The sequence below is a fragment of the Lissotriton vulgaris genome, chromosome 11, assembly GCF_964263255.1.
Source record: "Lissotriton vulgaris chromosome 11, aLisVul1.2, whole genome shotgun sequence".
Classification (NCBI taxonomy): Eukaryota; Metazoa; Chordata; class Amphibia; order Caudata; family Salamandridae; genus Lissotriton; species Lissotriton vulgaris.
This window is the reverse complement of record NC_141699.1, coordinates 390,775,940-390,801,527: the sequence shown is the minus strand read 5'-3', so window position 1 is coordinate 390,801,527 and position 25,588 is coordinate 390,775,940. Positions and strand designations below refer to the sequence as shown.

Below are 25,588 nucleotides of genomic sequence, written 5' to 3'. Positions count from 1 at the left end.
TAACGACCTCTACAGGAAGGCAAATTTATAACTAATGCTTCCATTAAATGTGCGCTTGACGCAGCTGATAAATCAGCCAGGTCCATTAATACTAGCGTATTACTACGCAGGCATGCGTGGCTACGCATCTCTGGTTTTAAGAACGAGGTGCAATCCACCATCCTAAACCAACCAGTTAACCAAGATTTCCTGTTTGGCCCTGCAGTAGATACGATTCTGGACAAAATGAAAAAAGATACTGAAACTGCTAATTCAATGGGCGCACTTCAGTTTCAACAACATAGAAGTTCCTTTTGTCGCTCCTCCTACAGGGCCTCAGGAAGAGGAAACACATCACAAACTTCGTCTACATTCAAAAGTAACACACAGAGCTCCTTTAATAAAGGCTCCAACAGAGGAGGTTATAGGGGCAACAATAACAAAGGCAGGGGACGTGGGGGCAATAACACCAGAGCCTCCACTGCCAACAAACAGTGACTTCATCACACTCCCTCCAGACCACCCAACACCGGTCGGAGGCAGAATAACACAATTCCTACCAGTCTGGAACGCCATTACCACAGACAGGTGGGTGAGACAAATTATCCAGTATGGTTACTACCTGGAACTCACTTCTACTCCAACCAACATACCACCCAAACACCGTCCTAGGTCCAAAGAACACATCACGCTGCTACAACAAGAGGTCACGTCCATGCTACATAAGGGAGCCATAGAGCTAGTCCCTCTTAAACACCAAGGAACAGGAGTATACTCTCTATACTTCCTAATTCCCAAAAAGGATGGATCCCTCAGACCCCTACTAGACCTCAGACCGTTGAATCAATACATACACTCAGAGCATTTCCATATGATTACTCTACAACAGGTACTCCCGTTACTCCAGCAAGACGACTTCCTTGCTACATTAGACCTCAAAGATGCATATTTTCACATACCTATACATCCAGCTCACAGAAAATACCTCTGGTTCACAATAGAAGGTCAACATTATCAATTCAAAGTACTCCCCTTCGGGGTAACTACAGCCCAAAGAGTGTTCACAAAATGTCTAGCTGTAGTGGCAGCACACCTCAAAAGGCAACACCTACATGTGTTTCCATACCTAGACGATTGGCTTTTAAAGGCCAACTCGTACGCGCAGTGTGCAAGCCATATGTCTCAGACACTCCAGCTGCTGCACAGTCTGGGTTTCTCCATAAATTACCCAAAATCACACCTACAGCCTTCCCACATACAGCAATATCTGGGAGCAACAATAAATACCTCAGTTGCAAAGGCATATCCAAATCCAGCCAAGATACACAACATGCAAACTCTCATTCAGAAGTTTCAGCCACAACACTCTCTGCCAGCTCGAATGTTAATGCAGCTCATAGGCATGATGGCCTCCTGCATATTCATTGTCCCTCATGCCCGACTTCAAATGCGTCCATTGCAAGAATGCCTAGCACGGCAGTGGAACCAAGCTCAAGGACAATTTAAAAGACCTAGTGTTGGTAGACAGTCTCTCTTACAACTCTCTGCAGTGGTGGAACCCACAAAACCTTTTCCATAGGGGCGACTGTTCCAAGAGCCAGTTCCACAAGTAGTACTAACAGCGGACCCATCACTTGACAGGTTGGGGAGCCCACCTACTTCAATACACAGTCCAAGGGCTCTGGACAAGCAAACAGAAAACACTGCATATCAACCACTTAGAGTTGCTAGCAGTATTTCTGGCACTAAAAGCATTCCAGAAATATTTGTACAACAAGACTGTGTTGATCGGGACGGACAACATGACAGCCATGTATTATATCCAGAAACAAGGAGAGACACTCTCCACGGCTGTCTCACCTAGCACAGAGCATATGGAGATGGGCAATTCCCAAAAACATTTTTCTCCTAGCACAACACCTGCCATGGAAAGACAATCAAATAGCAGATCTGCTAAGCAGACAGACAACAGCTACACAAATGGGAGATTCACCCTCAAGTTCTCCAACCATTCTTCCAAGAATGGGGGCATCCAGAGATAGATCTGTTTGCCACAAAAGAAAACTCAAAATGCCAGTACTTTGCCGCCAGGTTCCCACATCCGTTGTCACAGGGCAATGCGATATGGATGAACTGGTCGGGCAGATTTGCGAACGCTTTTCCACCTGCCCCATTGATTCCGCTAGTGGCACGCAAACTACGCCAACAGTCACTCACAATGATCCTGGTCGCTCCCACAAGGGCAAGACAGCCATGGTACACAACGTTCCTGGAACTTTCAGTAGTTCCCCATCAAAGACTGCTCCTCTCGCCACGTCTTTTAACCCAGAACCATGGAGAAATCAGGCATCCAGATCCCAATCAGATGAACCTAGCGATCTGGATCCTGAAGTCTTAGAATACGGATACCTTAACTTGCCTCCTGATTGCATGAACATTATCAAGGAGGCAAGGCGCCCAACTACTAGAGCATGCTATGCAGTTAAATGGAAAAGATTTGTAATTTATTGCAATAATAACCAAATCAATCCATTCGACGCTTCTATCCAAAACATTATCTGTTACCTCTTGCATCTTCAAAGATGCAATCTAGCATACTCTTCCATAAGATTACATCTAGCTGCTATAGCAGCATACCTCCAGAACAGACAACACATGTCTCTCTTCAGAGTACCACCTATCAAAGCCTTTATGGAAAGACTTAAAAGAATAATCCCTCCAAAACATTCACCTTCACCAGTCTGGAACCTAAACGTAACACTCACCAGACTTATGGGACCTCCTTTTGAACCACTCCATTCATGCGAATTACAATTCTTAACATGGAAAGTGGCACTCTTAATTGCAATTACCTCCCTCAGGAGAGTGAGCGAATTGCAGGCTCTAACCATTCAGGAAACTTTCATGCAAATACACAACAATAAGGTAGTGCTTCGTACTAACCCTAAATTCAAGCCAAAAGTGATATCCACGTTCCATATCAATCAGTCAATAGAATTTACCAGTTTTCTTCCAAAACCCGCAGACAGTGGCTGAAAGAGCCCTACACACATTAGATGTGAGGAGAGCTCGGCTATATTATGTTAACAGGACTAAATCATTTAGGAAAACAAAGCAACTATTCATAGCTTTCCTAGGGAATATTCCTCTAGAAGATATATGTAAGGCAGCTACATGGTCTACCATACACACTTTCACCAGACACTACTGTGCAGACGTGCAAGCAAAGCAGCAAGCTTCTGTAGGTCAGGCTGTCCTCAAAACTCTTTCAAACTGCTGCAGCTGGTACAGGTGGCCACCGCTAGAGGAGATACTTCTATACAGTCTATGCACAAGATATAAATTCAGCAGCCCACATGCCTCAAACGGAATATGCTACTTACCAGTATGCATCTGTTCTTGGCATGTAGGGCTGCTGACATTCATATCGCCCACCCTCCTCCCCGGTGCCTGTCGCAGCTGCAGAGTTATTTCTTAACGTACACTTACATGGTCATCTCTTACTTTTCTATACTCCATCTTTGCCACAATGGCGAAAAACAATCTGACGATGAAGATGCCCATGTGCACTGTAGTCCAGGGGAGGAGTCACCTATCTTGTGATACTTCGAAGACTCTTCCAGGAGAACAAGGTGCAAACATCCGGACCCAACACTAGGCGGCGATCTATGCACAAGATATGAATGTCAGCAGCCTTACATGCCAAGAACAGATGCATACTGGTAAGTAGCATATTCCTTGTATCTTCAATGTTCTCTTGAAGTGTGCATCTTAAGAAAATTGTTCTAGGGTGCTGCTTCACAGCTGAAAGTTAGTCACAGCCTATAAATCTAGGGGATAAGCTCATTTCAAGAACTATTCTTACAGGAAAATAGGATTACCTTTCTAAAACGTCTTAATTGTCAGACTTGGCTATATAGAGCATATTTGTCTTCATGCTGCACAGTGGTACTTATGATGTTGTTAATACTGTGCCTACTATGGTAGTACCTCCCTTTTGCTCTGATCACCAGTTTCTTTTTCCTTGACTACTTCTTAAAACCACCCCTCATCATTTACCGCTTTTTTTTTTTAGGGGTGATCCTTTACATCCTTCTGGTTGGGTACCCCCCTTTTTGGGATGAAGACCAGCACAAGCTGTACCAACAGATCAAAGCTGGAGCTTATGATGTGAGTAATAATCTTATTCCTTGGTATGGACGATTTGCTTAACTGATGAGAGGCCGGATAGCCGGCAGAGCTTTGTTTGGAGTTCTCTCCTTGTGAAAACCTATGGCCCTTATTACAAATTTACAAATTGGGCATAATAGCTTGAGGTATCACTATGATGGTACCTTTTTTTTTGTTTGTTTCGTTCATTTGAACCCTATCAGGAACCCTATTGTTGTATGTTAGTTATAAATGTAATAAAGTATGGAAGCTGCAGCATTCATTTACTTCTGAGCTCCGACAGACATGCTGTATGACAACAGGCAGTTTTGTGCCCAAGATTTATTGGAGAGCACTGAACAAATGAGCCTGCCAACTTTTCTGACTCTCTGAACTTGCCAGCCTGCTTGTGAATGTTTTTTACAGTCTTGTCTCTTGTTATCTTTCCTGTCTTCAGTTTCCATCCCCAGAGTGGGATACCGTCACACCTGAAGCCAAAAACCTTATAAACCAGATGCTCACCATAAATCCCGCCAAACGAATCACAGCACACGAGGCGCTCAAGCACCCATGGGTTTGCGTAAGTAATCTCAGCAGTATATCGTCTCATTTGTCATCTCTCATAAAAGTGGCATTTTACCTGGCATAGATTGCCTCTATTTCCGCCCTTACTCACGCATTCCGTCAGAGGATTGGGGCGGATGGCAATGTGAAAAGTAGATGAGACCTGCATTATTAAAAGAACCACCGTTCTCAAGGAAAGAAAAGTCTTAAACATTAGCAAGAATTTTAGATCTTGCCACGGCTCTTGTTTAGCAGAGTTATCAGAAATCCTATAAACAATCGAGTCAGTGGGGAAACAACTGCACTGACCATAAAGTCAAATACAATGCATAGTTGTGTGATCACACCAGATACTACTAGGAACAGAATTACTAACTTTAATTCATTACATTAATAACACAATATTGTAAAATAAGCTTGGAAATAAATATTGACAGCATTTACTTAAAAACTTTAGGCCCTATTGACAATGGTAAATGCGGTCGCAGGTGTATATGTATGACCTAATTTATCTTTATATACCTCCTAAGAGTTCAGAAAGAGCTTTCATGTAGATGTGTATTCATTTGTGAGTGTGGATTTCTCCACCATGCTTGGCAATATTTAAAGTTTTTCGCATGTTGGACCAGGTAAATCACATTATTATTGCATTATCCCCTGTAACTAAGTGCACAAATCAGAAAGGTATGGTAATACCACACCCGTAGTATCGGTGTTTACAGAGTACAATATTTGCACCCAGAAGCGCAGAATTACAATAAAGCCCGAAGACTAACCCTAACAGAAAGCTGAATAGTGCCACTTGTTGTCCTAAAAATGTCTTATCCATGAGAGTTGAACAGTAGCCCTTGGAATATGCTAGCTGCTATAACAACCCAACCTAATGGTTGTTGTCACTGCCTGAATAGTATGTATCCAATGTTTTCTGAAGAGGAGACCGGCAATAGTAACCTCTTTGAAATATCTAATTGCTTCTGTATCCTTTTCCTCCACCTTACCTGCTGGCTGCAGTATCAGGTTGGACCTGAATAATATTTATGTAAAAGAACTAACTTCAGTAGTTGAACCCCATTGGCATAATTGCTTTCTGATCCTCGCCTTTGGTACCTAACTGTGTGTGACTGGTCATCGCAGCCCAGTTCTGTTTTTGCTGTCTATCAGCAGGAAGCAAAATTCGGCTTCTCTCTTGAGTTTCACATTGCTCCTTTCACACACGTAGCTTAAAATGTCTTGCGAGCATCAGAAGGCGTTCAGCAGCAGACCCTCATAAGGTGTGTGTTTAATGTTTACAAATCTAACCATCCGAAGTTGTCTGCCTATTTGCAGTAATTTAGAAGAGGTCTTTGAGGAACCATTTTTTAAATATAAGAAAGAAAATGCGAAAGAAGTTCCTTGACTTAGAAGTGTAATGGTTATTATTGTGCTTAGTAAAGATTGACCAAGCTGCTTGGTTTTCATAATTGAAAAGCCTTTATGTATGAATGTAAAGGTGATCACAACAATTCCAGATATCTTCTCTCTTTTCTGAGCAAGACCCTTCAGGCATACACACTTGCAAGTCCAGAGGTCCAGCAGTATCTTAGAGTATTTTCACACAGATAATTTTGCATGCCTTTATAGAGTCTCATAGTGCTTGGAGGTAGATCAGGCGTAATAGCCAAATCTAGGTAGAAAGGTGATAGACCTTTAGGCAGGTCTTTTCATTTAGAGGGATTAAGTCAGTTCAGCCTATTTCCTCCAGATTCACTGGACTGAATCATGTATACCTGTGCTCCAGGCTTTCAAGAAGAAATTAGTTATCAAACCGGTAACAAAACTGGCTTAGACATGTCCTTTTCTTCGGATCCACATAAACACCAAGAAAAGATGAGACAAAATAGATAAGAAAAATTATCATGATCCATCCATACTTGACTCAGTGTAAGGTTCCTCCCACTTGATACATAATCTAACAAATTCAAGTTACTCTTCTCCTCGAAGCACTGTTGTGTTTGAGTCTTTGACACTTTGTCATTCTGCAGTCATTGGGATCTTGGATTCCAACAACAAAGGAGAGTTAGATCTTCAAGAGTATCTCTCTTCTTAATGTGTTTTTGTGAAACACTACTTGTTACTTAACCAATGACACTTAATGTTGATCTCTGTAGAGGTGAGTGGGAACTGTTGTTACATTGCGTAGAAAAGAGGGCAGTCAACCTTGAATCTAGGGAACGGGTTTCGAGTCTCGACAGGGACGCTCAATTTTCTGTGATTCTGGGCTAATCACTTTTTCTCCCAATGCCTAACAAAAATGTGTTGGCATTTGAAGTAAAAAATACTCAGACAAAAGCACAAACAGCATCTAATCAATTCCATCATTTTTTGCCAGCTTCCAGCAGAACCTTGTTCTTTGAGACTCTGGGACATCCTAATATTTCTTCACAACTTTTTCAATTTTCAGTAGCCCTGGGTTAAAACAAACGCAGACGGCTGTGTCATTGGAAGTGAGCTTTGATACCCAGCTTCACAGATTGATGATGGTTTTTTTTTAAAACGTTTTATTTATCCGTGCTCAAGCAACAATTCAGTGAGATCATATTGTACAGTACATCATTAACCCATTCCCCAGAGTAGACAATAGTCACATTAACAATCACTTTCGAACATCCCAGCTAACCCAGTGATACTCTGTTCTTCTCACTATATAACTGACCCAGTGTACAACCCCCGGTATTCCTGCCCAATACCCCCATACCTTCTCTCGTTTATGTGGGCGTCCTCTACTCAAATTAATTGTATGCTCAGCTTGCCAGCACCAATCTCGGTCTGCCTCCCAGTCAGCCACACTCGGGAGAGAAGCTGCCTCCGGCTCCATGCTATATTGCGCTTGGCTACTACCACAGCCATCTTCAACCATATTTAAAAAAAATATTTCGGCCAGGTCTCCGCCGAAGGGATCAGCAGCAAAAGCCATTTAGCTTCCAATGAGACCTGCAACCCAACCACTTCTGTCGTGATCCTCACTACTTTTGTCCAATATTTATGAATCAGTAGACAGTCCCATAGCAGGTGGTAAAAGGTCCCTTCTTGGCCACATCCCCGCTGACACAATGTGTTCTCAGCTCTTCCCAAGCAATATAGTAGTGGGCTTGAGTAATGTTCTATGTAAAATCTTCAGTTGGATTAGCCGGAAGCGAGACCTTCTGGCTGCCTCCCTCGGACCCTGCAAGGCCTCCAGCCAATTCTCATCTAATGACCCAAGATCCTTCACCCAAGCTGCCTTCAGTGGCCCCAATGCATCTGGCACATTGTTTATCAATTGTTTATGTATTACTGAGATCGCCTTGTCGGTTAAAGTGTCTGTCAGGAGTTGGTCTTCCAACAGGGCTGCGTCAACTATCACTTCACCCTCCGCATGTTATTAAATTAAATTTATAGGGCACGCAGCTACCCGGAGGTTTCCCGGGTGCAACAGAAAGATAAGATTTACTGATTAAACAACCAGGTCTTAAGGTTTTTACGAAAGCTTTTGTGGTTGGTTTCATGCTGAAGCAGACATGGGAGTGAATTCCATATCACAGTGGCCAGATAAGAAAAAGAGCGTTCTCCCATGCCTGCTATTTTAAATCCCATGTACGAAAGCCCTGGAACTCTCCCACTCCCTGAAGAAGGTCGCTATCCCAAAGTGGAGTCATCTGTCAGCCTTTTCTCCAACCTCAGACATTCTGTGGCCTCTCTCCAAGCTATCACCACTGTTTCAGTATGAAAAGGAAGACTATGTTCCCTCTTCCTATGGTACAATAGGGGGGGGGTAATCCCCCGTCACCCATTGTCATTCTGTCTACTCTATATGCTGGCTCTGCTCGGTCTCCAAATGCCCAGTCATTCACTGTAACCAACTTGGCAGCCAAGTGCTACTTCTTGACATCCGGCATTGTCATCCCACCCTTGTAAACCACTCTCTGCAACTTTTGCATGGCTGTGCAAAAAGTACCGCCATTCCACAATAATAGTCGCAGTTCCGCTTTTACCTTCTGGAAAAAGGCTGGTGCACTTGTTAACGGCGTGTTTTGCAAAATGTATATGAGACGCGGGAGAGTTATTTGAAATATGACCGCTCTGCCCATCAATGAGAGCAGGAGTTACCGCCAGTGGTGAGCATCCCTACAGAATCTGTCCACTTGGAGGGCCAAGTTCATTAGATAAAAGGTCTGCGCCTGACTGGTTACATAAACCCCCAAGTACTTGAATCCAGTCATCTCAACTGGTTTACATACATCTAGATGTCAATCTCTGTACTTCCCCTACCAGTTGAAAAAGTAGGGACTCGTCCCAATTTATACAATAACCTGAGTGGTTTCAAAATATGTGGAAAATTGGCAATATCAGATAAATGGACTGCATGGGCCTCATGACATATTGCAGGACATCGTCCGCGTATAGCGAGATACATTAATTCCAAAGAGCATTGGGAACAGGGGGCAACCCTGTCTCGTACCCTTCAAGAGGGCAAACACTCAGGACACGGAGTTATTAACTCGCACTCTTGCCAGTTGGTTGATGTAATAAAGCTTGACTCAGCCAATAAATCTGGACCCAAAACCCACTCCTGGTAGAACTTCAAAAGATAACTCCTTCCACAATTTCGAACGCCATTTTAGTGTCCATGGACAGACGATCCGCCGGCTATACGAGAGCGGATTCCGTCGCATGCATGATCCCATATAGTCTGCACAGGTTCAAACATGTCCCCTTTTGTGGCATAAAGCCGGATTGATCCAGATGTGTCAAGGAGGTAATCACTGTTCGCACCCGAAGTGCCATAGCCTTGGCCAGTACTTTAGCCTCGTAGTTAAGCAATGAAATTGGTCTATAAGATCCACAGTCCGTTGGCGGTTTACCCTCTTTAGGGATCGCCACTATCACTGCCGTTCTTTGGTCCTCTGATAATATGCAATCTTACTTATCCCCTTGAAACATATGTAGAAGGTGCTCCGCTGATTTGTCTAACATGTATTTGAATAGCCAAACTGGTAGGCCATTTGGCCCCACCACCTATTCCCCGATTAAAGGGTGCAAACTGCCCTACTCAATTCTTGTACCGTCAGATCTTTGTTTAACATGCCTCTGTCTTTCTCAGTCAACTGAGCTAGGGTCACATCCCTCAGGAATTCCTCACAGTCAGTACCTGACACAGCAGTGGTGGACTTGTAAAGAGCCTCATAGTAAGTAGCGAACGCCTCAGCGATCTTTTTTTCCGGTGACTTGTCACTTTCCTTCCTCATCCTCGATCTCCGGGACCCATCTACTTCCCCCATCCCTTTTGTCCAGCCACACCACCAGTTTACTTGCTTTATCTCCCACATTGCATAAACGGTGCTGGGTGGCCAATGCCTGTGCCCTGGTGCTGTGCTCCATCAATGCTCTTAATTCCTGTTGCCGCAACTTTCGCAGATGCCCCAGTGGGGGTAAGGCCATTCTACACCCCCCGTTCCCTCATACTCTATCTAAATTCCCTTTCTTTGAGGAACCAGAGGTCAATCCTAGGGAGCAGAACATGGTCCCTCATCGGACCTTCAAGTACGACTTTACCCGGATCGTGACCTATCACTACCTATGCCGCATGCACAGCTGTCTTAACACCTTCAACGCTCATGACGAGCTCAGCTCGTCATGAGGTACACATCTCGTACACTCATGCCGAGCTGAGCTCGTCATGATTAGTAGGAATTACAGATTTTCAGCACAGGGGGGAAAACCATAAGCGTCGATGGTGTTAAAATCGCCCAAGCTATTAGTCTGTGTGACCATATAGTTCAAGCGGACCAAGCTCCCGTGTGCTGCCGACATGTGTGAATTCCCTGGGCTCTGGGTGATGATACCGGCAAATGTTGCCCAGTCCCATTGCCAATATGAAGTCTCCCGGAAGCCCCCCAAACGTTCAGTTCTGTGGTGACTACATCATTGATATTTCCTCCCAGAACCAGTCTACCTTCCGGCAGCTCTAGGAGTAGGGGGCCCAGTGGATCAAGGTGCGTGTCAGCAGCCTGGGAGAAATATATAGTGAGCAAAAGTTAAGGGTCTGTCCCTCCCATCGGCCACTCACCTCCACATTTCTGCCTAGAGGGTCACTCATGTCTTTGTGGGGACATCAGGCAGCGTCCTCCTACATAAAATCACAACCCCTCTGGAACCTGTGGTCTAACCCACATGTGGAAAAAGTTTGTATCAAAATCTGTGGAGCACTCTACAGTTCCCTTTGAGGTATGTTTCTTGTAATAATGTAACATTTGGGGCATGCCTCTTAAAGAATTGCAAAATCACTGTTCTCTTTATTTTTTACCATTGAGGCAATTTATATTCCAGGACCAGAGTCCTAGCGACTGTCTCTGTGTCCCCGACATATAACCAGCAATTGGCATATCCTCAGACCTGTACATATCCAACGTGTGTGGTGGGGTACCCCCCCCCCCCGATCCACTTCTTGTTGAAAAGTAAATCCAATCCACTGTGTACCTGTGCACTTATAATCCAACCTGTTACCTTAAAATAACATCTAAACTTTCCCCAACTGTGAAACCATTCCCCCTTCCGTGCATCCCTGCTAACTTGGTACTGCACACCCAAACTCCCCCACCTGAAGAGCGCCTGCTGCCATAACATTTGATAACAAGTAAGGGGGTATCTTGGCTCTGCTTGCAACAACCTGTGTATAAATGCTTTCTTATTATATGCCCCTGTTCCTTGTAGTACTGAAGTCCTGTACAGATTGATAATGTTATGTCAAATAACAGACTGTTCTAGTCTTATATTTTGGGGCTCATGCTCAAGTTGGCTCATCTCAAGTTGACTGTGTCAGCTCCTGTAATATCAATAAAAGGCATGGATTTTTTAATGATGGAACAATCCTTGGTAACATGATGCAGATGGTTTGTGCAGAACCCTCTATATCAATGCCTTTAGATGAAAAGTGACAAATACAAAGGATAAATAATTTCAACGAAAGTCAACAAAGGCCTTCAAGCATTTTACATAACAAGAATGACTCTGGAAAAGCAAATCCAAAAACTCCACCAGAAGAGATCTGTTTTCCTAAGACATAATATTGCAACAGTTATTATAATCTCCAACAAAGAGGCAGTGTAAGAACGTTACATATTTACGGGTTTAACTCCTTTCTATCGTCGGAATTCTGCCTCATAGATACTTTTGTGTAGAATATAAAGTTTATGAACTTGAGACATTTACTGAGCTCAATGGATCTCCACTAGGTATACTTTCCTTTTTCCATAAAAAAAGCACTTTGCCAGTGCCTGTGGTTGGCAGTGGCACGTAATTATTGCCCATAGAAGTGTACATCATCACTTAAAATCTGCCGCGACAATGTTTATGCAAGCATTTTTTGCGAAGACCTCCAATCTTCACAAATATAGAGCACATCATGTACCTGTGGACCTAGCCCTTTCTACCCTAGAAATTATGCTCACAAGAATGTAATATTTTGCAATGTTTATAGTAACATCTGCATGGTGTTTCTAAAGGCTTCTAGGTTTCATGGCTTCATGGCTTAATGCATTCATACTCTTTTATTTATGAAGCCTTACACCAACACTTGTATCTTCAGTGCTATTAGAGAGCGAAGCCTTGGTTAAAGATAAAAAAGCAATCCCTAACATTATTTACAAAGGCAAATTTACCTTTCTAGATTTACTCTCTCCTGTGTAAATCTACTCCTGTACGCAGGTGTGAGTCCACACGTTTTTGTTAGCCACCATTTTCAAGTGTAGATTTAAATATAATTTTAGATTTGCATGTCTCAACCTCTGAGACTGAATTTATAAGTGTAAAGTTACTACTAGTTACTTTTCTTACATTGATGGAGATCTCGGTCTCTCCTGTGAGAAATTAATAGTTTATTAATTAAAATAAATATTTACAATATTTTAGTGTACAATAAATTAAAATGATAGTTATCCTGTAGCTGATACGGTAAAAACATTACTCCATCATTTTCAGAGTAGCATTATTTATCCATTTACAATTCCAGGTGATCACATCAGGATTTTTCTTTTTCCATATCTTGCACTCCACCTGAAATTTAAAAAAACACTACCTCCCCCCTGAGATCCCTCCTTTTGACTTCTGGTACTATGGTGCGCTGATTCAAGCTCTGGTACTGTGGTGTGCTGATTCAAGCTTTTAATAAATTAGTACAGAGCAATCCTCTTTATCATTTTACAGTATCAACAGTTACACTGTGGATTATTGATAAAAGTTCATTCATTTTATCAATATTTGGCATTGGTGATCCATTATGATGTAGCACAAACCACTCAGGAAACTTCATCTGAACAATAACACCTGGATTCCCAATATCTTCCATGTGTTTCTCTCAGTCCACATTGTGTCATTAGTTGGTCACCATACATCTAGGATAGAAAAGATATGCCTATACCTTATTATATTTTGATTTCATGGCAGTTGCTAAGATTCATTCCTTTACCGGGTATGTCCCGAAGTATTTCGACTGAGCCTTATTGGTCTGTGTAGACTGTTTACATTTTGTGTTCAATGTTGATAACGCTGTCCTTATCCAATATGCTCTACTGCATAACAAAACCTTTTCACATTGACTCCCCCACAACAGTGGCCTCTGATACGTTCAGGATTTGGATAATATTCACTCTTACCTGATTCTCCATTGGTTCCATCTTTTCAAATAATGACTTAAAAGTTACCAACAGTGTTGAGTTTGTCTGCATGTAGTTTGTTAAATTTTAGGGGGACGTATCCACCAACTTAGAGAGACAACAGTCTTGTGGATAACTCGTCCACCTTCTTGTCAAAATGTGCACTGAGGTGCGTCAAGCTTTACCATCATATCCTAACCCAAAGTCTTAATGAGTTGCTGACTAACATTAGCTGAGCCCTCGCCTGGAAGTCTCCAATGTCTTCATATGGTAATTTCTCTTGCCTGGCCTCATTATCTCCTAATGCTTGCTCTATTTCACCATCTTCTTGTTCACTTTGTCCTTTCCCTTCGGACGTCACACTGGTTTGAAACACAAACAGGCTCACTCAGAGTAGCAGTTAGAGGTAACTGTACCCTCAGGCTTGGGGATATCACTTTTGATCTCGTCCCCAGATGGTTAAAAAATGCATAACTTGGCCTTTCTCTTGATAGCATTGCAAGATAAGATTATATTCATGCAAAAACAAGTGCATCAGATTTTACTACTTGATTTATGAGAGACCTCTAAATCCATCAAATGCAACTTTTATTTCATTACTTCTTTGACTAATTTACTAATCTCAGTGGATTATTCTTAATACTGCATTTAGCAATGTACGCACAATGATACATTTTCACTTCAAAATTTAAACCATGAAGTGTATTTTAGATGGTTTGTTGAATCTACATTGTCCCTTCTCAGATAAACTCCTCCCTTCATATTACTATTCGTGTTAGCTTCTCACTTGCACAAAATTTATGAGCATACTTTACTTTAAACTTTACTTTAAACCATTTTATAACGCGCTCCATTACTGGGGAGTATCCTGGCGCGAAACAAGGGAAAAAGAAACAGACATCAAGACTTTAGGGAGTGAAAAAAACATGTCAGCTTGTACTCTTAAAGAGGTGAGTTTTCAGATGTTTTTTGAATGCAGCCACTGTTGGCATGGAACGCAGATGGAAAGGGAGAGCGTTCCAGGCCCGGGCCACAATCACAGAAATCGACTGACCACCAAGTCTGAACCGATTAAAACGTGGAAGAGTCAATTTAAATAGAGTTGAGGATCTCAGGGTACGTGTAGGAACATATCTGACAAATCTCTTTCTCAAGTAGCTGGGGCCTTGATCATGGGTTGCCCGGAAAGCCAGCACCAAAGATTTAAACATAATGCGCTGCTTGACCGGGAGCCAATGAAGCGTGCGCATCTCCACGCGAACGCTCTTCCATCTAGGTATGTTAAAAAGTAGACGGACGGCAGCATTCTGAATAATTTGCAGACGCTGCACTAAGTAGGCGGGTATGCCACTAAACAGTGCATTGGCATAGTCCAACCTAGCCAAGATGAGCGCCCTAGCAACCGACTCCCTCGCCTCCCTAGGAAGTAGGGGGAAGAATTTGCGTAGCATTCTCAAGGTGGCGAAGCAGGTGCCTGTCAGCTTCTTAACGTGATGCTCAAATTTCAGGTCCTCCGCAAACCAAATGCCAAGATTTTTGGCAGGTCTCCCCATCTCACTAGGGCCGGGAATGTTAGATGGCCACAGTGAGCTCCTGAACGAAGGGGGGAAGGTACCATAAAAGAGCACCTCTGACTTGTCCTCGTTGCACTTCAGCTGGGCCTCCGTTAGCCAGCGAAAAACAGAGGACAAACACAGGTGGACCGTGGATGTATCCAGATCGGCATCGGGCCAGGTAAACAGCAATTGGGTATCGTCTGCATACCCTATGATGAGCACACTGTTTCTTTATGCTTGAAGTACTAGTGAGTTTTAGGCATTATCCTCCAAGAGCGTTGACTACTATTCATAAAAGACTAAATGGTTCTGTGCAAGACCTAGCCTTTGATTCCAAAGTTTTTTGGGTGAACTTTTCTTCCATTTCAGCCTTATTTCCATATGTTCTCGGTTGAGGAAACCTACATAATTTCGATGTTTCTACAAAAATAACATATTGGCTGAACAAAATACTATGTATCAGATACATTTTTCTTCATGTGTGTTGATATTGCTCTTTGTGTGTTGATCCGCCACAGCTTGGTCTTGGAAGAGCCAGTGCTTACCCGATTCTAATTGATGCCATTCCACCAGGCTCCTGAGTTGCGCCGCGTAGAAATAAAGTTGGAGATCCCATACCCCCACTCCGCTGTGGCCCGGTGGAAGGACCGCGATATCATGTTTAAAGCGCGGGCGGCGGCCCTGCCAGATAAAGCGCGCCAGTTCAGACTGAGTCTGCTGAATCCAGTTCTTCGGTGGCCGTAAGGGAAGGGTCTGAAACAGATATATAATCTGCGGCAAAAGAGTAATTTTGGTGGCGGCTATCCTCCCCAGCCAGGAGAGGGAATGGCGTTTCCTTCTCCGAAGTTCCCCTCGAAGTTGTGTGCGTAACCTGGCATAGTTTGCCTCGCTGGTGGCCGGGAGTGTGGAGCCCAAGAGGATTCCCAGGTAGGGGACTGTGGTGGCTGACCACTGTATGTCATGTTCCTCCTGTACCTCACCTAGCGTCTCTGGTTCTACAGAAACATTAAGGGCTATTGATTTGTCGGAGTTGATCTTGAACCCAGATGCGAGCGCAAAGCTGTGCAGCTCCATAAATAACGCGCGTAGAGACTGGACTGGGTCGATGAGGGAGAGGAGGATGTCATCAGCGTAGAGGCAAATTTTTGTGGGTATCCCCTCCGAACGGAATGCCTTTGATGAGGGCGTGCTGCCGGATTCTCTGCGCCAGCGGTTCCATATAGAGGGCGAACAGAATAGGGGAGAGCGGGCAGCCCTGTCTGGTCCCTCTGCCGATCGTGAAGCGGGAGGAGGTGTGTCCATTGACTCACACCGTGGCGTTGGGCTGCTTGTAGCAGTTCAGTATGCGAGTACAGAGTACCTCTCCGAAGCCAAAAAGGTGCAGGACCTGTTCTAAGTAGGGCCAATGCACTCTGTCGAATGCCTTTTCGGCTTCGATAGTGAGGAGCATGCAGCCCGGTCTCGTACGGGACCAGGCTTCAATGAAATGGAGGACCCTTTTGGTGTTGTCACTAGTCTGCCGCTGAGGTATAAAGCCTGCCTGGTCCGGCTCCACTAGCTGTTGCATGTAAGGTGCCAGGCGGCTCGCTAGGAGCCCCGAATATAGTTTGCAGTCAACGTTCAGCAGTGAGATCGGCCGATACGAACCACAGCTGGGTCACGTCTCGGCCTGGTTTCGATATAACCGAAATTGCAGCTTCCAGGATTTCTGTGGGCGAAGGAGTTAAAAAGGTCCCGAAGGACAGGAGCCACTTGGTGACAGGATGTTTTGTAAAAGATTGTGGGGTACCCATCAGGGCCGGGCGACTTCCCGAGCTTTAGGCACGAGATCGCAGACACTACCTCCTCCAGACCTATGGGCCTGTCGAGAAAGTCTACCTGGCCGGGGTCAGAGATGGGAGACCTGCAGCTTGCAGGTAAGTCTGGCTAGCCTGCAGGTCCAGACCGTCGCCTGCGTATAGAGACTGATAAAATGCCCCAAATGTTTCAGTTATAGCTGTGTCGTCCGAGACTAGGTCCCCTCCGTCTGTCGTTATGGCCTGTACTCCCTGTCGCTGTCGTTGCTCCTGCAGTTTGGTCGCCAGTAGCCGTCCGCACCGATCCCCTCCTGCATAGTAGGCCCGTTTGAGGCGAAGTGCTGCGTATTCTGCAGTGTCTTGATCTAAGGCGGCTAACATCTTTCTCTCGGTGCAGAGCTGACGCCATGCCCGAGCTGCTCCTGTGCGTTGGTGCATTTGTTCTAGTTCCACTACACGTTGCGCTATTTCGGCTCTCTTCTGCGCCTGCTCTCTATTGTTGGCTGTGGCGATTGATATGAATTCCCCTCGAAGGACGGCCTTAAGGGCAGCCCACTGGGTGGCCCGTGTGGTGTCGGTGTTGTTGTTGTTGTTGTGGGTCAAGAATTGTGTAATAGTGGCTTTGATCCGTTCTACCGTCGAGGGGGTGTGGAGAAGGGCCGCCCCTAAGGCTCCAGTGTCGTTGTGGGTTCGGGGTGGCTGGCAGGAGAAACGTGGCCACTACCGGAGAGTGGTCCGACAATGAGGCTGGCAGAATATCTACCTCGTGCGTGCGTTGTACCACTGAGGAGGTGCAGAGGAAATAGTCAAGCCTGGCGTAGGATTTGTGGGCCCCAGAGTGGTAGGTGTAAGCTGCACTATGTGGGTGGAGGTGTCTCCACAGGTCAGTGAGGCCTAGGTCGCGGAGATGGCTGTGTCCCGCCTTGTAGAGAGCCCCCACCTGTCCCGTTCTCTGGCAAGAGCGATCAGCTACGTTGTGAAAAACCAGGTTACGGTCCCCCCCCCCCCCTCCCCCCCCCCCCCAGCACCAAATGTCGTTCCGTGTTGGCCGTAGCTGCCGCTAGCCCTGTCTGGAGGAAAATTTCTTGACCGTCATTGGGTGCGTATACCGAGCCAACTTGTACCGTGAGTCCTGCCACCAGAAAGCGATAGACTAATAGTCGCCCTCTTATCTCCGCCTCCCATTGGGGAACCCTGCCCTTAAAAGATTTGGATACCAATATTGCTACTCCTGCCTTTTTTTGTGGGGAAGAGGATAAAAGCTGCATGGGGAAGGTGCGTGTCTTGAGGCGGTGTTGGTCTTTAGGTAGCAGGTGGGTCTCCTGGAGGAGACCAATATCAGCTGAAGAGTGCTCTAAGAGTGATGGGACAGCTCGACGCTTTATAGGGTTGTTGAGCCCCCTTACATTAAGGGTAAGCACCTTGAGGTTGGAGTGTGTCATTGGTGGGCAAGGTGTCTCCGGACCTTTGAGAAGCGCGCCAAAATAATAGAAACAGAAAAGAATGTGGACAAAGGAGAGACCCCGCTCCCAGAACAACCATCCATCCCCGCAACACTCCCCCCTTCCCACCCCCCTCCTCACCCACCCCCCTTGCCCCAACTTGTCCCACCCCACCCCTCCGCCCCTACCCGAACCCCCACTCAGTGTCTAATGAAATGTCATTGTCCCAGACCTGCCTGGTCGCAGCGCAGGGCTGTGGTAAAGTACTTACTGGAACGTGCAGCCACGTCGCTGCCCGCTGCCCCTTCCCCCGCTGCCCCCCGGACCCGTTCCATGTCAAAGCTGAAGTGCTCTCCTCCCTTAGAGATACTCATTCTGCGGATGCAGTGTCTCTGACTACTTCCTGGATCAATCAATCAATCAATCATAACACTTGTATAGCGCACTACTCACCCAGAAGGGTCTCAAGGCGCTTGGGGGAAGGGTGTCTGGTTTCAAGGTCGGCATCGATGACCGTCGTTTAGGGACAAGTTGCCAACCATCCCCAGCAGGCCTCTGTGGAGTTTTAGATGGCGCGGTGTCTTCCTCCTGGTTAATGCCCAGCAGGGAGCATGTCTCTTGAAGGGAGCGTAGCTGGCGTAGGGTGCCTTCCCATTTAAAGATTAGGCAGAAGGGGTGTCCCCAGGAGTAGAGAACCTCTTTGCTCCTCAGGAAGTCTGTGGCGATCTTGAAGGTTTTGCGCTTTTGGAGCGTGATGGCCGATAGCCCAGTCGCCCTCTTTCAGGACCTATCGTGGAACCTGAGGGGTTGTTGCTTCCTGGCTTCTTTGAGAATACGTTCTTTGAGGGGGAAGTCCGGTAAAAAAGCTAAGATGTCTGGAGGGGGGGGATTCGGTGTGGTGGTCCCACTCTGTGTGCTCTATCTATGCGAATTTCAAAGTCCGCCGGTTCTCCAAGGATCTCTCGGAAAAGGGCCTGCAAATATCCTGTAATGTCCGACCCCTCTTCCTTCGACGGCACCACCCGGACCCTAATGTTATTCCGTTGCGATCTGTTCTCCAAATCTTCCGCATGGACCTGCAGGTCCACGTGCTATTCCTGGAGGCGTAGCGCCTCTTGTTGTAATAGCTCCACTTCTTCGCTGCGGGCGTGGTCTGTTTCTTCGACGGCGGCCACTCTCTCCCCCAGACAGTCAACCTCCATTCTGATCTCGCACACCTCTCCGGCTACTTCTTGTTTCAAGGCGTGGAAGTCGTTTCGGAGGGAGTTGAAGAGGTTCTCGAGGAAGGATTTGGTGATGGGCACTTTGCCATCTGAAGAGTCAGTGGGCTGTTTGGGAGCACCCGGGGACGTCTGGCCCCTATCTCCCTACGTCTGCCCCTTATTCAGCATTCACCGGTAGGGTGCGTTCCCCTTTCTTACGTTGGCCCGCCATTGGGCGTTACTCCTGGGGGTGCGGATCGCGTCATCCTTCTATCACTGCTCTGTATTCCAGGCGGGTCCCTGATATCTCCTAGGCCATCCGCTCCGGGTGGTGGCCCCTTCTGACGCCCCTAAGCCTCGGTCCCCCGGGGAGTCCGCTGATGGTGGTGGGGCCTGTGGAGGAGGCCGCGGCACGTTATTTTGCGAGCGCCGTCTCTCGCCACGTCCTTTCTTGCTGGTGAGTCAGGCAGACACTGGGCAGACGGCGAGCCCGGCTACCCTTCTCGAGCTTAATGTTCTGGGCCCCCCTGATGTGTCTCTCCCGGTTCTGGCTCTTGGCGGTGTAATAGGCCCTGTCGCTCCTGACGATGCAGCCCCCCGCCTCTCCTCACCTCTTGTGCTGGACCGGCACCACTAGGCCTTCGGGTGTGCTACACGTCTGGTAGAGGGAGGCGACCCCCTCCCGGTGTGCCTTAGGCCTCACCAGCCGGCAGCTAGGCCCCGTCCCCTCTGCTCCTTGTCCTGCGGCTCCGCTGCTATATCACCAGGCGGGAAGGTGCCAGGGGCGGGGGAATGTGCGGTGTCTGTGGTGCTCCGCAGGGAGCCCCTGTAGATGGCGAGGACCCGTGCACTGGCCGAGTTGCTGCTGATGCCAGGCCGCGCCCTCGGCCTCGAGTTTGGCGCCGCTGGGGCTCAGCCGTGTCCCAGCAAGCGGCACCACAGCGCGTCCAGGGCGGCCTCTCACCTCCTCCCCGCGCCTGCCGGATCCCCCGCCGCTGCCTCCCGGGCCGGTCCTCCTCCAGGCGACCCGACTGGTCACCCCAGGTCCTCACCGCCCGAGCCGCTAGATCGCTGTGGACGCCGTGTGCCCTTCCCCAAGTCGGTGACAGGGCTTTGAGGCCCCGCCGATGGGCCCACCCGGTGCCCGCTGTCTCGATCTCCTCCGGGGCCAGGCCGCAACCTCGGCCTCGATTTGGGCGCCACCGGCTTCCGGGTGCTGTCTCTCCCCTGGGCCCCGCCTCTCGGCTGTCCCCGTGCAACCGTCCCCCGGAGCGGCCACAAAGACGCCGGACCCTGCCGGTTCAGCACGGGGGTCGGTGCCACTTCAAGGGGACGCCTTCGCTCCCGCCCAAGTGTCTCTCTGGTAGCCGCTTAGTCACGCGGCCTCCGTCTGCTTACTGCGCTCGCTAATGGCGGCGCCAGTGTGCGGCTCTAGTTCCCCCGCTGGCGGACTCCGCAGCTCCCCAGGGCTGCTGGGGGTGATCTTCTATCTCCCCACCCCTGTTGCGAGGCAGCGGGGGGGGATGTATGACATTACAACGCATGCGTTTACCACGCATGCTTTTACATCGCAACTTTTACAGCGCATGCCTTTACAACGCATAGTGTTGAGGGGTGCTGGATAGTGAATATTTTATTTTACTATTCCAACTCCAGTCCTTGTGGATAGTAGGGAAGGTGTTGGATAGTAAATTAAATCTATTCCCTATCTTAGAGCGCCACCCAGCGCAATGCTTTGTAAAAGTTGCGATGTAAAAGCACTGTGTGGTAAAAGTTGTGTTGTAAAGGATGTTTCCCCGCGGGGGGAGAGGCGCTGAGTTAGACGGTCCAGTAAGGGCAGGTTTGGAGGAGCACTCTGGGTATGCGACTGCTCACTCGCCATCTTGGCCACGCCCCCATAGCTCTCCTTTAAACAGAAAAACATTAATCACCTTTGAACATATGCATGTCAGAAAAAAGTAAAGTAACATGGGGAGAACTCGCTGGGTATTGGGTGCCCATTAAGATCTTGCAGGGACATTTGGCTTTGAGCTTCATATAACATTTGGAAGAGAGCTTTTTTCATGAAGGAGTCCTGCCTCTGGCTGCTTTCCCACTCACTCGTGTAGGGAGGAGAGCAAGCTCTAAGTGAATCAGAATATCCGGGAATTACATGTTCGTTGTTTGTGGCTATAGATGCACAAGTTACGGGACTGGAAGAAGACGCAGAAGGTTGCATGAGGGTGAGGCGCTTGATGAAGGTTTGACTACAGGGCCCACCTCCTCAGTTTCCCAAGGAGCAACATGCTACCTCTAATTAAGACAGGACACACGGAGTACTGTCTTCACTAACAGTGGGGTCCTGTAAGTATTCAGTGCATGACACCCTGCACTAGCATGTTACAGTACACATGCAAGTTGAACATATTTACTGGTCCTGAAGAAAACCAATCTGACCCTGAGAGGCAAACTAAATGGCTGAAACATGTCAACCACACCAAGGATAAGTGAGAGCAATTTAATATCCCACATGTATCTGTCACGATTTTAATTTTAACCGAGAATCCAGAAAATAAAATCACAACTTGTGAATAGGAGCCTCAAGCTAATTTTATCTTTCACCTTACGCCAACACAAACTCAATCACAATAACACTTCTCCACAAACCATCTCTGCTGTAAACAGGCGTCACAGCACACCCTGGAAGAACACCTGCGATCAGGGGGGACCCTATGATGATGCATGTCACCTACTATGTAAAGATATAGGAAGACACGTTCTATTGTTATAAATATTTAATGGTTGGGAAGGCAAATGAGTCTATGCTTCTCCCTCTCCCTTTGTTTCATTAATATAGATGCACAAGCTCTGCATACTTATGCCAGCTAGTGTTGAGCTTGGACGTTAGCAAATTGTTTTTGTTCGAATAAGTCTTTTGAGTCGCAAGGTATAGTGACTCTACCCCTTTTTTTGGCAAAGCACATGGACATCAGCTCCATTGTTAGATTGTTTTTCTATGCCATTGTGTTTGAACGTGTTCTGATGAAGCACCCAGACTCAATGCCTCTGTACTCAGAGCCAGATCTCCTTCTATACCATTATTGAGGAATCCTTCGTCGGTTCTTCCTTTTTCTTCTCCCTTCACGCACTTAGGAGAAACTCACTGAATTCCAGGTCCCCTATAGGGGTGGTGCCCCCCCTTGGGGATTCTTCCCTTTTGCTCTGGAGAATGAAGAGGTGTAAAGGATGGTGGAATAGACATCCTTTAGGAAATACCCTCAGTGCCATGAAAAACTACCCTGTAAATTGTGTTTCTCTTCAGAGCATGACTATACTACCTGTGCCAAAAAAACACACAGATGATGGATGGAATGCAGAGCAAACCAAACATTCACCCCTGTCAATTGATCTGGGTTAAATCTATTCTTCTTTTGCTCACCCTGCCACCCCAGATTAGACTCAGCCATATGCAAATCTGTCTTGACCTTGTGCCTCATGGGAACAGTCCAGACCAAACTGCTAAGTCAGGTCCTTCCTGGACCAGAAACAAGCATCCTGGGACCGGTTTCGGGGCATCACCCCTCATCAGCCAGGCTAGCTGGAATCCAGTGGCACTGTGAGCCTGGGGTCCATGTCTGGGCATACCCGGCGCACGTAGGGCAAGAAACAAGAGACACAGATGATGAATGGAAGACCGAGCAAATCAAACATTCACCCCCAGTCAATAGATCTGGTTTAATCCCATCGTTCTTTTGCTAACCATGCCACCCCAGTTTAGACCCAGCCATATGCAAATCAGTCTTGACCCTGTGCCACATGGGGACAGTCCAGACCGAACTGCCAAGCCAGGTACTCCCTGGACTGGAAACAAGCATCCTGCGACCGGTTTCTGGGCATCACCCCTCATCAGCCAGGCTACCATGAATCCAGTAGCACAGTGAGCTTGGCACCCAATTCAGGGCATACCCGACTCACTTAGGTCAAGAAAGCAAAAGACTACCTGTGCCTCCTTCCTCTCCTTTAGGTACAAAAGGATCTTTTGACAATAGAGAGACACGTGCTAGGCCCGCCTCAATATACAGTAATCTTTCGAAGAAACGCCAGCGAAACTAACTCACTCAGTGCTGAGGATGCAGGCTCCGTAGGCATCCCTGTCCATCAGTGCAGACCAGAGGTTACTGCCTCTAGGAACATCTCATCAACTTGCTCTTTGCTGGGGAACATCTTTTTGGGCCCCAATTGATCAGATGCTAGAGTAAATCAAGAAGGACAAGGACATGCCTTAAGTCATGGGTGTTTGCTTTGTTCGCCCTAATTTGGCAGGGTATGCCCAGGCATGAGTCCCTTGCTCCCTTCGTCACTGGATTCAAGCTATGTTGGCTGATGAAGTGCGTTACCCAGAAACCGGTCCCATGATGCTTGTTTCCGGTTCAGGGAAGACCTGGCTTGGCAGTTCGAGCTGGAATGTTCCAATGAGGCACAGGGTCAAGAATGATTTGCATAAAGTTGGGTCTGAACTGAGGTGGCGAAGTGAGCTAAAGAATGATGATGGATTCAACCCAGATCTGTGACTGGGGGTGAATGTCTGAAAAGTTTCAGCGCTCCGTCCATCATCTCCTTGTGTTTGCTACAGACAGCTTCAGCCAGGGGCTCCTCTCAGAGGCAGTAGAGTAGAGGTTCTTCTAAGACCACCTCTCCTAACCAATCCCCATCCTATCAGCGCCAACAGGCCTACCACCAGCAGGGAAGCAGTAGCTACACATATGGTTACTACTAGGGTAGCAGCTCCAAATAAAGAGGCAATCCCTTCAAGGGGGCCTGTACCACTAAACTCTGACTTGCACCTCATCCTCCACTAAACACATCTGTTGAGGGGAGACCCCAGGGGTTTCTTGCCTACTGGGAAGATGTCACCTCCGGTCGGTGGGTTCTTTCAATCATAGAGCATGGGTATTGCCTCATGCTCACCTCAACACCATCAATCATCCCACCCCACACACGCACCCTACGTCTGTAACACCAGCGCCTTATTCAAAAGGAGGTTCAGGTGCTCACTTAAAAGGATGCCATAGAGCCACTACCCCCCAGCACCATGGTAAGGTTGTGTGCTCTCTATACTTTGTGATCCCCCAAAAAGACAGACCCTAATACCCATTCTTGACCTCAGGCCCCATCAACAAGTACATCCGCTCAGAACACTTTAACATGACCACACTATAGAATGTAATTCTGCTATAGGAATGGTGACTTCATGACTGCACTCCATCTGAGTGATACCTACTTCCACATTTCCATCCATTGGCTCACTACAGCTACCTACAATTCGTGGTAAGTGGTCAACCTTATCAATTCAAAATATTGCCATTTGGAGTCACAACCACCCTAATATTCACCAAATGCCTAGCTGCAGTGAAAGCCCATCTCAGAAGGGAGGCCATCTAGATAATCCCCTATCTTGACGATTGGCTGATCAAGGGTGCAGGCAAGCAGCAGCGCATGGCACACATACTCAGACCACCATCTCCCAGGTTGGGATTTACCATGAAAGCCACCAAATCCTATTGACAGCCCCTTCATATTCTGCTCTTTTTAGGGGCCATCCTCAATTCAATTACGGGTAAACCCTAGCCCATCCGACCCCGGGGTACAAGCTTTTCAACAGCTACTGCCTCTTTTTCAGCCACATTCTCACCTAACGGTCAGAGTGGATGATGGCTCCCTCCATAGCCGTAGATGACTTCCTCCATAGCCATAGTCCCTCATGTCAGACTAATCTCACATCCTACCCAGCGGCACCTGACGGCACGGTTTCACAAGCGATGTGTTACTCAGAAGATCTAATGTTGATACTGGGCAGCACCTTTCGCTCTCTGCAGTGGTGGACAGCAGAGAGGTGACCCTTCCTGGACCTAATTCTGCAAATGATCATCACCATGGATGCCTCACTTTCAGGATGGCAAGCGTATCTCCAAGACTGAACAGGTCAGGGCTTGTGGCCACGCATCAATCACTCAGAGCTTCTAGCCATCCAAGTAGTTACCAAACTCTTCCTTCCGGTCATCCGACACAAGGTGGTCCTTGTAAAAAACGGACAACATGACCACAATGTATTACCTACAAAGGCAAGGCAGCACACAATCCTCAAAGTTGTCAGCACCAGCGCAGAGTATTTTACCCTGGGTGCTTCACCATCGGCTACACCTCCTGGCCAAGTACCTGCCAGGAGTGGACCACGCTTTTGCAGACCAGCTT

The 25,588-nt window shown here is 47.0% G+C and overlaps 1 protein-coding gene across 1 annotated transcript in view; it reads left to right on the top strand.

Annotated features, from left to right (window-relative positions):
• The window catches only part of LOC147679844 (calcium/calmodulin-dependent protein kinase type II subunit beta-like), an 820,445-nt gene that overhangs the window by 654,387 nt on the left and 140,470 nt on the right, over positions 1-25,588 (top strand). Inside the window, exons 9-10 of the mRNA XM_086942481.1 lie at positions 4,055-4,149; positions 4,586-4,708. Coding sequence (XP_086798607.1) covers positions 4,055-4,149; positions 4,586-4,708 — 218 coding nt within the window. The remainder of the gene's footprint in view (positions 1-4,054; positions 4,150-4,585; positions 4,709-25,588) is intronic.